The sequence below is a fragment of the Cyprinodon tularosa genome, unplaced genomic scaffold, assembly GCF_016077235.1.
Source record: "Cyprinodon tularosa strain WSP-4 unplaced genomic scaffold, ASM1607723v1 ctg93, whole genome shotgun sequence".
Classification (NCBI taxonomy): Eukaryota; Metazoa; Chordata; class Actinopteri; order Cyprinodontiformes; family Cyprinodontidae; genus Cyprinodon; species Cyprinodon tularosa.
The window spans coordinates 1,098,424-1,114,781 of record NW_024039707.1 but is presented as its reverse complement, the minus strand read 5'-3'; the positions used below and the strand labels follow the sequence as shown (position 1 = coordinate 1,114,781).

General features: G+C 38.3%; 1 protein-coding gene across 1 annotated transcript in view; it reads right to left on the bottom strand.

The window, feature by feature from the left end:
- The window catches only part of spag17 (sperm associated antigen 17), a 39,581-nt gene that overhangs the window by 6,859 nt on the left and 16,364 nt on the right, over nucleotides 1-16,358 (bottom strand). The window contains exons 18-38 of the mRNA XM_038274765.1: nucleotides 16,018-16,127; nucleotides 14,851-14,921; nucleotides 14,086-14,343; nucleotides 13,876-13,990; nucleotides 13,580-13,720; nucleotides 12,840-12,944; nucleotides 12,597-12,688; nucleotides 12,400-12,502; nucleotides 10,159-10,319; nucleotides 9,652-9,739; nucleotides 9,404-9,552; nucleotides 8,315-8,426; nucleotides 7,883-8,208; nucleotides 7,550-7,723; nucleotides 6,195-6,322; nucleotides 5,887-6,017; nucleotides 3,342-3,475; nucleotides 3,075-3,263; nucleotides 2,838-2,924; nucleotides 2,633-2,684; nucleotides 2,413-2,500 (exon numbers count right to left, since the gene is read on the bottom strand). Of these exons, the coding sequence (XP_038130693.1) occupies nucleotides 2,413-2,500; nucleotides 2,633-2,684; nucleotides 2,838-2,924; nucleotides 3,075-3,263; nucleotides 3,342-3,475; nucleotides 5,887-6,017; nucleotides 6,195-6,322; nucleotides 7,550-7,723; nucleotides 7,883-8,208; nucleotides 8,315-8,426; nucleotides 9,404-9,552; nucleotides 9,652-9,739; nucleotides 10,159-10,319; nucleotides 12,400-12,502; nucleotides 12,597-12,688; nucleotides 12,840-12,944; nucleotides 13,580-13,720; nucleotides 13,876-13,990; nucleotides 14,086-14,343; nucleotides 14,851-14,921; nucleotides 16,018-16,127 (2,814 nt within the window). The remainder of the gene's footprint in view (nucleotides 1-2,412; nucleotides 2,501-2,632; nucleotides 2,685-2,837; nucleotides 2,925-3,074; nucleotides 3,264-3,341; nucleotides 3,476-5,886; nucleotides 6,018-6,194; nucleotides 6,323-7,549; nucleotides 7,724-7,882; nucleotides 8,209-8,314; nucleotides 8,427-9,403; nucleotides 9,553-9,651; nucleotides 9,740-10,158; nucleotides 10,320-12,399; nucleotides 12,503-12,596; nucleotides 12,689-12,839; nucleotides 12,945-13,579; nucleotides 13,721-13,875; nucleotides 13,991-14,085; nucleotides 14,344-14,850; nucleotides 14,922-16,017; nucleotides 16,128-16,358) is intronic.

Genomic DNA, 16,358 nt, shown 5'->3' with positions numbered 1-16,358 from the left:
GTAGTGAATAACTGTTTGTGAAACCATGTTGAAGTTTTTTGTCAACAACAGTAACAACAACAGTCTCCGCTCTAAAGTCGGGCATACACTGTACGAACATCACCCTTTTGGGGCCCATTCTCCAGTGGTGCGAGAATTTTTTAGATCGGGGCGAGTTTCAGCCTTATCGTGTGTCTTGCGTCATGTAGTATACAGGGCAATTAGCCTCTAACGACCACCTCGCAATCAGGAATCATCAGGTTCCAATCAAAAATGTTTGACATTCAAACGGCCGCCGTTGGGGTGTTCGAGGCCAAATCCTTCTGCTGAAGCAGAGCTATGAGCTGATTTACCAGAACCTCACGCACGGCTCATGCACAAACAAGGGAGTCATTTTCCTCTTCTTCTGCCACATTAAACAGTCCATCCAGTGGCATCTCTCAGCACTGAGTCCGACATGTGGTTTTTGGACTTGCACTGTGAGCAGATAGATCGCATCAGAGCATCGCCCCGTACAGTGTAAGAACATACATCGTGAGCTGTGAACTTTTAAACCCTGCGGTTTCATCGTACAGTTTGAGCTGTAGCTGTGTTTGACGATTGAAAATATCGTACAGCGTGTGCTCCGGCAAGCAGAGACAGCAGTTGCTTACGGGCCCACAACCTCTTAGGGGCCCCATCACTGACACCTGGTAGGTCCCCTACGCAATTGTGGACTAGGATGTCTCTTTGCAGATGTATGGAGCAAAACATTCCTCTTAAACCCACCTGATACTACGTTGACTGAGTGGACCGTATTTATACCCCAACACATGCCAGATTTCAACATGATGGTGAGCCGTTTAAACACGACACCAATAGCAAAGCAGACAGTGGTACTTTTAATTACTATGTTAATAACTGTGTATAGTTCATTAGACGGTTGGTAAAAAATACACTTATATAATATGTTTTAAACCGCAATAAAGATCTTAAAAGAACAATGTATTTCGAAAAGCATCTCCCTGAAGTGAGTTTTTGTAAGTTGGGATGTCTGTAACATGGCGTGGTGCGCTGTCACCAATGGTTCCATTCAAGGTGCACAGTCACTATTTTTCCGTGTGTGATGTGTGATGATATACTACTGAGATTTGCATAATCGTATCATCTTGACCGTTTTATGGAACTGCTGCCATATCCTGAAACTTTATCACATGTTGTACTTCATATGGGGCCCACCCAGATAATGTTGCCTATTGTTGTGTCGCTACGCCACTGTGCCCCACCCTAAGAGAGGTGAGCAGTAGGTGGGACAGGGTGGAGCTGTCTAGCAAATTTTAAGAAACAATAGAAACAACTGAAACAGAAAACTACAAATAACCACAGTCGAGGCTGGAGAGAAGCCCATCTTTTTCCTGAGGATATATTTTTTAGTAGTATAATTTTGTGATTTTTTTACAAGTCTAATTTTTGTATTGGGTTAAATACAGGGTAAAATAACTGCTAAAGTTGCATTGTTTTTTTGGCCAAATACTAAGAAGAAATATATTTTACAAACGTAATAAGCTTACTGAAATCCTAAGAGGGAGTTATTGTCTCTTTATGTTTTCAAAGAGTTTATATTTTATGTATCTTTTTAAAAAAATGTAATTTCTAATTTCCATGTTGACATCATGAGGCCTGAAGTTAATAAAAAGGCTTCATGACACAAAGATTTGATTTAGAACTGTATTTATTTGAATTTCTGTACAACAAAACAGGATCTATGGTTGGATAAATAGATCTGTATAAAATATTATCTATGTTTCTGTTGTATATTTGTATAGCAATAAGGAGGGCATCAGAACTTAGTTTTTTCCGTTTTAAAGCATTTGCCAGATCCCTGATGGACTGGTGTAGATCAAAACACACTTTGTTCATGTGGTCCAGTCAAAGTTCACAACATAATCTAACTGACAGTCTATAGAACCTGAAAATAGACGCTCCACATATTTTCAGGTTCTTTAGACTCACCAGAATAGGAAAACAGAATAGAATTCCACAATGGAACTGATTAAGGTCCCAGTATTTACTGCAAGAAACAAAAGAAGGTTTAAAGAAAGCAAACAATCACAACAACAGCTCCGTTTCTAGGTTTATTTAAGATCTCTCTAGGAATTCCTGAACTTTATAGAAATTGGCCATTTTTTATTCTGGAATGAGATATGAAAGGTCAAGGAAAGGAAGCACTGATTTAGCTGCTTTATCTTCTTAAAGAACATATATTAAGATTTAACCAGTTACTAAAAGCTGCTTTATACAAACTAATGTAACCATGGATTCTATTAACTTGTGCTGCTCAAGTCTTCTGGGCCAGTTTGAATCTTTCCTATCAGCAGAACTGGAAAATAAAGAGGTGGTTGAAATGATACTGGTTTAATGAAAGATTTAATCACTTTTTATTAGGATACATACTCCAGTAATCTCTCCAAGCCGGTGCCTTCTGGAACATCTGACTGCTCAATTGATGCTGCCATTTTTTGACTGGCATGGCCGTCTGGAGCTGGACAGAGGAAAGTATAACATCCTCACCACAGTCGGAAGGCCATGTGTATTATCTTAACACACCAAGAAACTCTGGCATCTTTACATCACTTCAGTAAGGAAAGATTTTGTGCTAATTAAATTTTCTTACCTGGGGTCCTGGTTTCAGCACTTTCACTCCCATCCACCTCCTCTTTCAAAGACTACAACATAAATTACTTTTTTTATATATTACACTATGAGGTATAAATATTACATGTAGCCATGGTTAGAAGTCAACAAGTGCTTCAAATTACAGCTGTATTTCTACAGGTGTCTGTTTTTCTTTCCAGAATGTAATTAAGGAGATCCCTTGCCTCAGAAATCTCCTCCTCGCTGCAAGGATCTTTCGGTTTCCTTTCTTCTGACTGGAGATCTCTCTTCATCAAATCCTGCATGTATACCTGCATTCACATTTCAGCATTTGTCATCTAATTAATAAGGTTCTTTTTCAGGAAGCTTGCAGAAAGAAATAAAAACAATCACTACATGCTAACCTATAAATGTATCAACACATCTGATCGACAGAGAGGAGGATGATGGGAAAATGCTACCTTCAGCCGTGAGTCTATAGTATCTCTGAGTGGTTGGGTGAAAGCTCGGTGCTGGTAGAGTTGCCTTATCTCCAGGACCTTAGGGGAGCACTGGAAAAGTTGCTGCTTTCCTGCAGAATCACAACCTCTCTCCTTCAGAGTGAGACCGACCCCCACGTCAGCACCAAGAGGAGGACCTGGTTTCTTTTTCTGGAACAGAAAGAAACTCAGAAGGGTTATATATTTAATGCTAACCATGTAAATGTGCAACATTTTTTATGTATGTACTTCTACATGAGGGAGGTTATTCCAGCTGCGGTTCCTGAGATTGGGAGGGGTGATGTCAGGTTCCTGTTTCTTTAGCAGCCATTGGGACCACACACTCTCATGGCTGGGCTTTAGGATACTGATGCAAAACTCATCTGCAACATTAAATGAAACGCATAGATGACCAATAATCTACTCAAAACTATCAGCAAATACATTTACAGAAGAATATGTCTTGTTTTTAGAAATGTCCAACCAATCAAGCAATCCCCCACCCAGCCAACCAGTCATCAAAATAAAGCAAATAAAAGGAAATAAAATAAATCAAGATAAAAACAAGACAGACTTTACCAAAGTTCAATCATAAGTTCTTGGAAGTAAAGAAATTAAAAGATGCAGCACTGAAAACAGGATTAAAACAGGTTTAACAAGATGCCATCACATCTTTAGAAGTCTTGTGGAAATTAGCATTTTGCTACAGCAAGATATCGTGCATCTTTATTTTAAAAAGGTCAATGACGTGCAAAATAAAAAGGTCATCATTAATCCACCATCCATCCATCTAGATCAACCAAATAGCTATCGATCTATTTTTATCCTGCTCATGTAACACTGGTGGATGATCCAGGATGAAAAAGCAGACAACTCACTCTCCATAGACACGCTCAAGCTCGGCAAAGGAAACCAAGTTCTTTGAAGGCCAGAAGGGAATTCCTCCTATCAGCAAGTTGTGAATCAACATTGCAGTCTACATCCAGCAAAAAGGTACAGAAAACCTAAGGTATGCCAGGGTTCTCACCAGCGAATTTCAGTGAAGTAGGCCTTAACACACAAAAAACTCCCAGTTGTCATCAAATCAGGCCGATGCACCCGGATTTCAGCCCTTTAAATTTGACATTTGGGCTTCCTTCCTTAAACTTTTAGAATTACAGTGGAATTATGTCGATACCCTGACTCTTAATATGCATAAGGACTGTGTAAAACTGTGTTTTTAAACACATTTGCACACATCAGGGAAGTGCTGTGAAAATGTCAAAATGACCACCATCGTCTAAACAATGTAGGTGGACACATTGTTGCCAACTTAGCTACTTTGAAGCTATATTTAGTGATTTTCCAGACTCCTCTATTAATTTTCTTTTTCTTCAAAAAAGCAACTAGCGACATATTTATCGACCATTTCCTGCCTTGTTGAAGACTTCGATGACAACATGAAAGCATGATCACTCCTAGTTTACTGTAGCCTGGGTGCTATTCCGAACTTAGTCCCGCCCACAATGTTTGAGGTCGGGAAGTTTGGTCTGGCATTGCTCAACAGTAGCGCGAGTATGCTAGCACAATATCTGGCGGGCCAATCAAATTGTCAGGGCGGGCTTTACACGATGATGGACAGATGATCAACAGTAACATAATCAACCACGTGACCAAAGCGCGCTTGGGTGACAACAATAATGGCTGCCGCTGGAGAGTTGAGGTGAGTAGATTCTGCTATTAGGTCTGTTCTAGAAGATATCGACAGCAAATTAATTTTAAAAGAGGAACAGAGAAACGCGATCAAGGCTAATCTTCTTATTCTAGGCGTGCAACTACACGCTTTGATTTTTGTTGACACCAACTATGCGTCGCTTAACATACATCACACACTCCGTTGCTCTTATTGGTTGTAGGTCTATCCAATTGAGTGCAGAGGCATTTTTTTTCCTGGTTCGTTCAAAACACGCCCCATAATCACAGCTCTATGGAGAAGTATCAGACTCATATTCTGACTAGAATTGAGTAGGACTACGTCAGGCTAAGTTTACTGTTCAACGAGCAGCGATTATGCAAACCCTTCCTTCCTACAAAACATTGACGGGGAGTCAGGCGCAGCAGCTGCAGCCCGTGTCTTCGATCAGTGAGCGACGAGAGAGCTTCCTCTATTTCCTCATTAATAAGTAGTCACGCAAGCACAAAGCTTCCACTGTTCCCCTTGAATTAAATAGCAGGATGTAGATATAATATTCTGCGTATTTTGCACTAAAATAGATCCTCACTACAAGTCATAGACAGCCCCGTTCACTGTGTTCCTCATTTAACTTTCTTTAAGTTGGATTTGATAACATAAGATTGATTAACGTAGTTTTAGTTCAGGTTAAAATAACCTCACTGATCACGAGAAATTATTTGTTAAGGTTCGTCTTAAGTTTTAAAGGTAGTTGCAGTATTTTTAATCTTTCCAATGTTGATTTACCTATAATATACCAATGATGTGATGATGTCATTTAGCAAACCCCCTCTGCTATGCAGGGGAGAGCCTTCTTTGCTCCTGGGGGACACCCAATTCAGATGTTCTCACCACCTCAGTTGAAAACTTGTGATGTGGAGGAGTAGACACTGTGATAATCAAGTACATCAACCTGTCATTATCTCTAAGGCTGAGCCCAGCCACCCTATGAATGAGGCTGATTTCAGCAGCTTATAAGCAGTTTTATTCCTAATCAATATCCTATAGGAAAGGATTGGAATACAGACTGGTTAGTTAACAATTGTAATGAACAGTATGAGTGTTATATTTATAAATGGGTACCTTGTTTGTCTGGTAAAGGCTCCTTCAGCACCTCAATAGTAGGGTCAGAGTGTGCCTCATGGAGCAGTTCCTCTACAGTATGAGAGTTTAGCAGTTCAGTGCCTGACCCATCTTCATGCACCAGAAAAAGCCTATAAAAACATAATATATCTATATTATTTTCTTTTTAGAAATTTGGAATTTAAAAAATCCTTTTTACACAATCATGCTACAACTTAGCATATATTATACCTTCAGTGTTAGTTTATAATCTACAAATTTGTTACATAAAAGATGCTAAAATGAGCAGAATGTGTGTGAAAGGACACCTGGGACAAAGATCTTTGTGTTTTGCATTCGGCGTATTTGTTGCTCCGTTTGATTCTTCTTTCTCTTGTGTAGGCGTGCCCGGTGGGGGACTAGAGCTTAGCACTACAGTCTGTCCATCTTCCATCACCTGCACCACAGATTCACATCTTCAGAACACTTGTCATAATGAGACATACGGTAGATGTGTTATGTGTTTTTTTTTTTGCTTCGTTTGGTTTTTTAAGTCTTAAGAAACAGAAAACCTAAAATGGTCAAAGCATAAAACTTAAACAACTCACTATCAATCTTTCCATTGTATTTTAAAGCACCTACTTTATATGTTTTCCAACACAATTAGTGTTGCTTAGTGACCTATTAACAACAGACAAGTATTTAGGCAGCATTCTCTCTTGGCCCATAGATTCTATTCCTATTAAAAACCATTTGCCTCAGGGTTTAAGGAAAGAAAAAACCTCTACAACCTATATTTGGGTTGAATAAGCTGCTCTTGACACTCAAGATTTTTTTGCAGGTGAAATACATGACAGAGGTGTTGGACGTAGGACTCACACTGAGCTTTCCTCCATGTCTGGGTTTGCATTGTCTCACTCGAGTCATTTCTGTCCAATATTAGCATCAATCATGACACACGGGGGGTTTTAGGAATTAAAGTGCCCCTTAAACAACTTAAATGTAAAAGCTGCCCTCACCAAATGACAAAAAGGTCAACTTTTGGTCTAGAGGACTTTCATATTGTTAACAAACCCAGGCTGAATAAAAATGACTCCAGCACAGGCTGACACTTCAAGTTTCTTAAACAAGAAAAACTTTTTATTCTTAATGAGTTTTATTTTAAATTTTATTTTTTGTTTATTTACATTTCTTTTTATTACAGTGTTTGTCATGATGTCTTTCTGCACTGAGGAAGATGATAGCTGAGCATGGGCTCTATAGAGTTAATTTACAACTATAGATATGATACAGGTTTGTTAGATTTCCAGGCTTTAACACAAACAACATTTCTTCAAACTCATCGCTGTAAAAATCACCATTAATCTTGACATTATGTAACTCTGAGTTAAAGCTGTTAATATCACTTCTTCTATCTTATCTTTTCATGTAATGAGGACTAACTTTGACATTTCAGACCTAATGTCAGCTGATTTTGTTCTTTTTTTTTCCCAGGCTTCTTTGTATATTTATTGTTTATGGACATAGTGGTGAACTGTACGTAAAAACAATCATTTATGCTATTTTAATGTGTTTAAATATATATTTTTCTAGATGAAGGGTTTTATCTGAATTTAAACACCAGGAGATTCAGGGTGGGGCATGTATTCAACAACCATGAACCCCTAAATCATAAAAGGACAACCTTGAAGTGGTTTCCGTTTTTGTCGGTGACATCACAGGCTATGTTGTCGGTGTGACTCATGGTGTAAACTCCTGGTTGGTTAGTTGGAGAGAAACCTTTTGGCTGGAGGTCAGAGGAGTACACACATTTCCCATCACTTTGCATGCGCAGATATCCTGCACCAGATGGGAACACCTACCAAACAAGAGCATATGATTGGGAACGATTATACATTTGGGCGGGTAATTAAAACAAGCCATTTAGAATTCAATAAAAGAACACATTATGAGTTAGATGCTATCTGATGGTTAAATCAGTGATTTCTGTGGCTGATAGAACAGTATTGAGTCACACCTCATACTCAGCCTGGCTGTTCCCAGTTATGATGGTTCTGTCGGCTAAAACGACACGAACTGCTTGACGTTCGGGGTACATCTCTATTGTTGCAAACCCCTCCTTCTCCACCAGCATCATCCTCTCCTTGACAGATTCTCCTCCTTCTTCCCTCTTACCGCTCTCACTTACATATTCCTGAGGAAACACACTCTCATCCTCTCCATTTATAATCTTTTGATGTAATGTGTGGCCTCCTGAGTTTCTGCTCATCTCTATTCTTTCGTCACAAGCGTCTCTAAAGTCTCTATTCTCCTTCGATTTGTTCACGCAAACAGGCTCCTCCTCTGGAAAAGAAACAGAGAGCTCCGTGTTTCTGACAAAGTTTCACAGTTTTGTTGCTGGTGGATGAATGTGATTAGGAAGTGTCAGGTTGTTCAGCGTACACATTACCATTACGTGCTAGAAGGAAGCTGCTGATCCTAGTTCCATCTCTGTGGTCAACAATAAGTGATCCATCTGGGTTCTGGACTATCACAACCTGATCTTCCCGGGTCGATATAACCTTACAACAGCAAAGCATTAAACAGTTTAACCAATAAAAAGCTCTGTTTATGCACCAATGGTTATATACATGAAGCACCTGATGTACAGTACTATGACTTCTTATGAAACTGTCCAAATTATACTTTTAGTCACTCTAAGGATCTTTAAGTCCTTTTACGCATTTGGCTGTTTATTCCAGAAAAGGGTTGCAAAGTGACAAGACCACATGATGGCAACATTGCATTTACATTTCTAGACAAGGTGAAAATTACTGGATTTCAAATGGGGCCTCAAAATAAGGACAAAAGTGATTTAAGGGACTTAAAAGTGTTACAGACATGGAGTACTTTAGAAGCTGTAGGTCTACTGGCAGTTTCACATGCAGCCATTTCTTAGGTTTATAATGTAGTCTGAACAATTTTAAATTTTATTTTAGTAACAGAACAAAACACCTTGTTAGAATCACGGTATGCAGAACATCATTTCTGAAAATGTAACATCTTGAAGCTTGGACACTACAAATAGAGCACTACACCTGGTGTTAGTCCTGCCTGCTCTAACAGGAAGCCAGCAGCATCTGGATGTTTGACAAAGATGCTTCTTTGAGAGACAGATGCCCCTGATGTAGTCATTGGACAGAAATAAATATATCATCCTTTACCTGCAGGCTTTAATCACTACTTGCTTTTTATCTTTGTTAATGCAGGAACCCTACTTTTTAGAGGTATATGGATGTAAACAGAATTTGTTGCACTTTTTTTGAAGAGGTGGGGGATAAATGTTTGGATTTACTTTTCTACCTTTTCTTTTTCGTAATGTCAATCCCCCCTTACAGGACAGCAGAGCTCTTTAGGCTCTACACAGTTGGAAACCCATGTAACCACCCTTGACCCATCCACTCCCATCCCAAATGAACATATTTTGCACATAAAAAAATATAATAGCTGCCATGGCCACTCTGGGCTTTGGTTTAAAACTTGATCTGCAGTGCGTCACCTGTTTGGTCCCAGGGTCTGTAGCCTTAAAGGTGAGAATAGAGGGTAGATCTCTGTGTATACTTCCATTGATGCTGAAGCTAACTCCAGATGAAGTGGTCATTTGCCACACCCTTCTCTTAGTCTCAGCTTCACCCTCCGATGTCTGATCTGCACACAAATAAAACACAGAAGTGTTTGACAAAAGCCGCATTCAATGTGATGCCTACGCTTCTACTGGTGAGATCAGATCTCTTTAAGGAACCGAACCTTTCATCTGGCCATCGGCTGTGTCATCAGGCTCCAACACTGGGTCTGAATCTGAGCTGAAACCAACTGATCCGTCTGGGAACAGAACCTACGACGTTAACATTACAAGGTTACTCAATATCTGTCTGTATAAATTCATACAGCTGCAGCTCAGACTTCACCTCCTATTATTCATATTTCAGATCTGTTCATGGTTTTGAAATGAAGATAATAATGTTAGAATTGTCCAAACATAATTGTTTCATGTTGGAATTTCCTTAGCAGAAATTAATAAAGTATCTGGTTGTTGTCATGCTGTGGGGGATGTTTTCTTGTTGGGCTAAAAGACAGGAAAGTTTTATCACTAGGAACAGGAGATTTAAACATTATGTGATCTAAAACACCTTATTGGATGAGCAGCAGTAAAACATCTAACAGCTGTGAACCTCCCATCAGGGGAAAGCTACAACTCTCTGTGGTGAACACACAGGTTGAAGACGTGGCAGCATCAGTGTACAGTATGTATACCTCTGTGGATCCATCTCTCAGGTAACGGATCACAGCTCCCTGGCTCGTAACAATGCGATATAGTTCCTGAGTAAGGGATGCGTCCTGAAGATGCTGCTTACATCCTTTACCACGGAAAGTAAAGCTCTGCTTCACCAAGATGCCCTCCTTTGGAGACACTCCTGCTCACGGAGGAAATATCAGGGTAAGTACTTTTATTTACATAAAATAGAAACTTTCATAACATTGAAGCTTAAGCACAGTCATTCTGGATTGAGAGGATCTATGGACAACATTTCAGGTTTGCTTGAGAGGCTGAGTTGGAATTAGACCATATACTGTGATCTAAACCCTTCCTTTGTGTCCACCGGTCCCATATAAAGATAATTTTATGTTTCCTTCTAGGACTGCACTGAATTTACCTTCATCCATTTTCCCATCAGAAAATACCTACAAATTCAACTCCTCATAAAAGGGAAAATAGGGTGAAAATATTGTTTAATAATCATGACTTGTGCTTTCTCTTGAATATCATTGCAATAGGACCACAAGTATCCAGGGAAATTCAGTTAAAACCTGGCTGCAACTGCAATGTATGTATTAAGCCAGGTTTTATGTCGAAAATATTTTTAGAGATCCAAATTATCTATAAAAAAGGTTAACCTACAAAATCCTGATCATGTTTTACTGTAGATCTACAGTGAACAACAGAAGATTTGCTCACAAAAATGATTCGCTTTACTTGATTGTTTAGTTTCTTCTTGAGCAGATAAAAATGATTTTGTAAATATTCTACAGGTCTTGAATAAATAAAAACAAGGCATTTCTTTAGGCCTGCATTGCTTTATAATCTGCTAATTTTAACATCTCAGCTGCTTTATCCCTGATTTTCTTTATTCTTCATAATGCTGTTTGTATCCTAAAAAAATCTCACGCCTGCAAGAAACATCTTTATTTATACTGCCAACAAATTAGATGCAGATAGACTCTTTATCTACGAACTTTTAAAAGCTCTTGTTTGCACTGGATTGTATTATATGATGGTGTATTAGGGCCAGGCTAGAGATTTTTTATTTTTTTATTTCAAGAATAAAGTCGTAACATTACGAGAATAAAGTCGTAACATTGCGAAAATAAAGTCGTAACATTACAAGAATATAGTCGTAACATTACGAGAATAAACTCATAACATTACGAGAATAAAGTCGTAATATTACTACAATAAAGACGTAACATTACAAGAATAAAGTCGTAACATTATGAAAATAAAGTCGTAACATTATGAGAATAAAGTCATAACATTACGAGAATAAGTCGTAACATTACGACAATAAAATCGTAACATTACGACAATAAAGTCGTAACATTATGAGAATAAAGTCATAACATTATGAGAATAAGTCGTAACATTACGACAATAAAATTGTAACATTACGACAATAAAGTCATAACATTATGAGAATAAAGTCATAACATTATGAGAATAAGTCGTAACATTACGACAATAAAGTCGTAACATTATGAGAATAAGCCGTAATGTTACGAGAATAAAGTCGTAATATTACAAAAATAAAGTCATGATATTACGTGAATGAAGTTGTAATAATATGAGAATTAAGTTGAAAAATAACGAGAATTAAGTCATCATATCGCAACCTGTTTCAGAAAGAAAGCTTCGAGCTCCGACAATCATATGACGGCCGAGCAGCTCCACCAAACAGCAGCCATAGTCCACTTTGACATACTGCTCTTTGATGCTGGTGCGCTAAAAGATTTCCTTATTTGTCAAACCAATGCCAAAGTATAACTTCACATGATGCTTGACATTCCTCATTTTAGGGAAGAAAGTGATTCTTGTAAGAGTTGTCATAAAAAACAACTTTATTCTTGTAATATCTGGACTTTATTCTCATAATATTACGCCTTTATTCCCGTAATTTTAAGACTTTATTCTTATAATATTACGACCTTATTCTTAAAAAATAAAAAATCTCTAGTCTGGCACTCCTTCATATTATTAAATGGTGTCAGGGTTAAGAGGGGCATAAACAAAATGTTTTTTTCTTCTTTTCAAACAAATAATCTCTGATATAGCAATGAAACACCCCAATTGTGTTGTAAAGTGAGCAAATGGGTGTGAATACTTTAGCAGGGTACAGCATAAAACTCAACAAAGAGGTGAGAAATACGACGCATTCACACATTGAATGAGCTGATGGGGCAGACTGCAAGCTGCTGTGGTTTCATCCAGCTCCCACTGACCTTGTGTGTCCTCATGCAGAAACTGCAGCAGTAATCCGTTAGGAACAGAAAGGCTGAGACCGTTGAGAGAATGCGACTGTTGAGCTGACTGAACGATGCACTCCTTAAAATACATCAGAATGTGGTTAAAGCAACAAAACAAATATTTTCTTTTTGTTTGTTTAGATGTGCGCTTAATCCAGGAGAGAAAGCCTGACCTCAATGGCCTGGATTTGTCTCTTGGAGCTGAAATCAGAGGAGGAGAAAGGAACTGGTTCCTGGCTGGAAACATGTGTCTTCTGAAAACACACTTAAAAAAATAAAAATAAATAAATAATAATGAATCTCTGTCCTCTAAAATAAAAACACAGTTCAAACATAATAAATACTCAGAGCTGCAACAGGAGCAGTCTACCTGTTTGAAATTCAAACATTTATAGTGATATGATATTTTCCTTTACCTTCTGCTGTTGGGCCGTAGAAACTGTAGGAGAGTCTGATTTGATTACGAAGGACTGCTGAGAAGGAGCCCTGCTTTACGACCTTCATCAACCTTGCCTCTGGCTCTACAGGACAGGCAGACACATCAATACAGAGTTTCTAATCAGTGGAAAGCACGGCAAAGAACCAAAGACATTCAAATCTAAAACATTCCTGCACACTTCTGGTCACAGCAGTGTACAGTAGCTTGCTACAATCAGGGTGTGAACGGGTGAATGAGTGGATGCAGTTTTAAGGTGCTGTGGAGTCCTCTGGCTTGAAGAGGCACTATATTACTACAGTTAATTTAAAATGCAGTTGGCTCGTCTTGTTTATACAAGAGGCCTCTGGCACACGGAAGCAGCAAATTAAATTTATCTTTGTATGTTACTGAACAGGGGCTTTATCATTGGGACCTTCATAATACATGGTGATATAAAGCTGGCTCCACTGTGAACTGGTGCTCAAAATATTTTACACCGCAGATTGTTAAAGTCGTAGGGAAGCAGCTGTTTCAACGGTTGCATTTCTGAATTATCCCGAGTGGTGCCAGACTTTACACGAGTGAATAAAGTGAATATGATTGGTCGATAATCAAGGGGGTGGGATTGTTGTGGAGGAAGGTTTGCAAGCTATTTTGGTTATGGCCAGTGTGTCAGAAGCATCTCCCTAACCAGTTAGCACTAAGTTGCTAACTGGTTATGTGAAGCTTTTTTTTCACCTTTCCATTCCCCCTGTGGATCCATATTTTTCTTATCCTCTGGCTTACTCGGGGGGTTAGGGTGAAAATGAACAATGTGGTTGATGTGCGTGTGGAAGAGGTGTCCATCCTTCTTTACTGCTACTTTCATCATGGTAGGACCTGAGTAGGAAAATCAGTGTTTTAATGAGGACAGAGGAAAGAAAACCACAGATTAACCACCTGTTACTGTTAGACGGGTTAGCTCTAAAAGGAATCTGCATAGAAATGCAAAGACACATGCAGATTTTAAGGTTGTTGGTTTTAATTGTCTATACCTTCAACAAAGCTCACATGCTCCACAGTAATCCGTCCTCCATCTGAGGGGTAGATTTCCTCAATGTGTCCTGATGCATGGATCAACTGTCCGTCCGTGATGTAGCCGATGAATCTCTATGGCAACAAAAAAATAATCTAAAATCAACACCTAATGAGCAGTTGGAGGACAGAACACTATATTTCATTTCTGGATTTCTGTGTTCCTTCACATTGTCAGGTTCTTCTTCTAGACCGAGGTCCCTCTGTTCATCCTCAGCGGCTGCTGTGGTAGCGTGCGGAGCTGTGAGGGTCATGGTTGAAACAATTCCTTCATTTCCTTTATGTTCTCTCCTCTTCTCGTCACCAAGCAGAGCTTTGTTTTTCTTGTCAGATGCCTTAACCTCTTTCTGCTGTTTGCCTTTGGCCTTATTCTTTGATTTTTTGATGGCCTCCTCTTTCTTCATCCGCTCCTGCTCCATTTCCATGGCCTTTAAAAATAACATAATAGAAAGATCAAAGAAGGAACTAATGTGAGAGGGCTACCACTGTTTCACGTTTTATTTAAATGGCTTGAAGACTGACATGCCAATGAAAGAAATGAGAGTGAGTATATAAAATTCTTACATTATTACTAAAAAATAGATATTTTTCATGATGTAATCCGGTATGTATCATTGATGAATCAGAATGCATATTAAAACATAATTTTTTTTTTTCTTAACAAGCCACCTTGTTAAACTACAGATACCCATTGAAATAATGCAAACAATCATCATTTTCAATCTCACTGTATTTAAAGTCACAGATCTGACATCTATGATATAATTATTAAAGCTAATGAATGCTTCTGCGATGCTAAGTGAGTCATTACATCCACCTAATGAAAAGAGATCCTGGTGATGACAAAGTGGCCTCTGGTTAATCATATTCTACTGTAATTGAATACTGGTGTGGCCCATGTGAGTGCTCAGTGGTGTGAGTTTCAGGTGACTGACTTTCAGGGAATCTTCTCTGATGACTGGTTCCAGAGCTTCTTCCTCCACTACGGAGCAGGCAGAAGTTTCATCTAAACATGAAAAACAAATAACATTCTTACACAGTACTGAAACTGAAAGAAAGGAGAGCTGCCCTGGATCAAGACTTTAAAGATAGATGGCGTCTTTATTCATCTGTTCTAGTTTGTTTGGTAAGGAAAGGGCATAGGGCCGTAAGAGTTGGTTTGTCAGCTCAAGCGCCTAGACAAGGTGCAGATTTCACTAATGGGAGCCCTTCACAAAACAATTCAATTCAGTTTATTTAGATAGCGCCAATTCACAACACGTCTAATCTCAAGCCACTTTACAGAGATAATACTGTCTGATCATACAGCCAGAATCAGTATTAAGTGGTTAGACAAAAAAAAAGCAAATAAATTTGTTTTTGCCATTTTAAGAACTCATTTTGGCCAAAATTGCAAAACATTTAGACACCAAAGTGTTGGAAGCTACATAAGAAAAGTAAGATCATGAAAAAAGATATTCTACCTGTTAACATTTCTGGCTGCTTTGTTTTATATTCAGGCAAAGGTCACATTCTAATAGCTCTTTAACTGCAATATTCTTACAAACATATTTTCTTGGCCCATTTAACTCAGGATAAAATCCTGCAAATATGTAATAACACAAATTAGCTATATCAAAATATTATGAATCAAGTATAAACATAAAAAAAAGAAATATAAAAAAAAAGGAAAATGATATGAATGCATCACATTAAAACTTAATCTGATATCCAGGCTTTAAAATGATTACAGTCTTTGCTTTGTGAGCTTCACTTTGATAAAACAAGGTATGCAGAAATATGAGGCAAACTGGTCCGATTTTATTCAGAGAGTTCTTTGATATCGAAAAAAAATAGTCTGTGAATGTTTTCAGCCAAGGGGAGGATATAGGAGATATAGAAGAGTAAATCTATTAAAGTATTTTTACAGCTGAAATATGATTCTTGTATTTATTTTATGTTCAGCTAAGCTTCTATCCTCAGTTAATCTTTACATGACAACTGTAACCAGGCCCTGAGGAGAGACAAGGCATCAAGATAGTGAATTAAAAACCAGCAGCTGGTTCACATGTTTCTGATGGGGGTTGTTCATTTGACAGTCTGTTCTAAAACCAAAGCAGCACCTTTCAGAGCCTCAGCAGGACTCTGGTTCATGATCAGCCTTTTCTCCCTTTTCAACTCTTCTTCTTTTGTCCAGCTTGAAATTTTATCAGCCACATGCTCCAGATATTTTCTATGGGGAGATCAGAGGAGACAAAGTTATCTGCTGATCGTTTATATTCAAGTTCCACTATTTTCTAGGCTCAAAAGTATATTTTTCTGCTGGTAATCCTAATTAAAATTGGTATATCTGAATAAAATATATTTATCTATACTTCCACAAACTGTGCAACAATAGAAGGACATTTGATGTTTTTTATGGACCTAGTATAACATCCAAGCGTTCAGTTAAAGCCCCAGATCT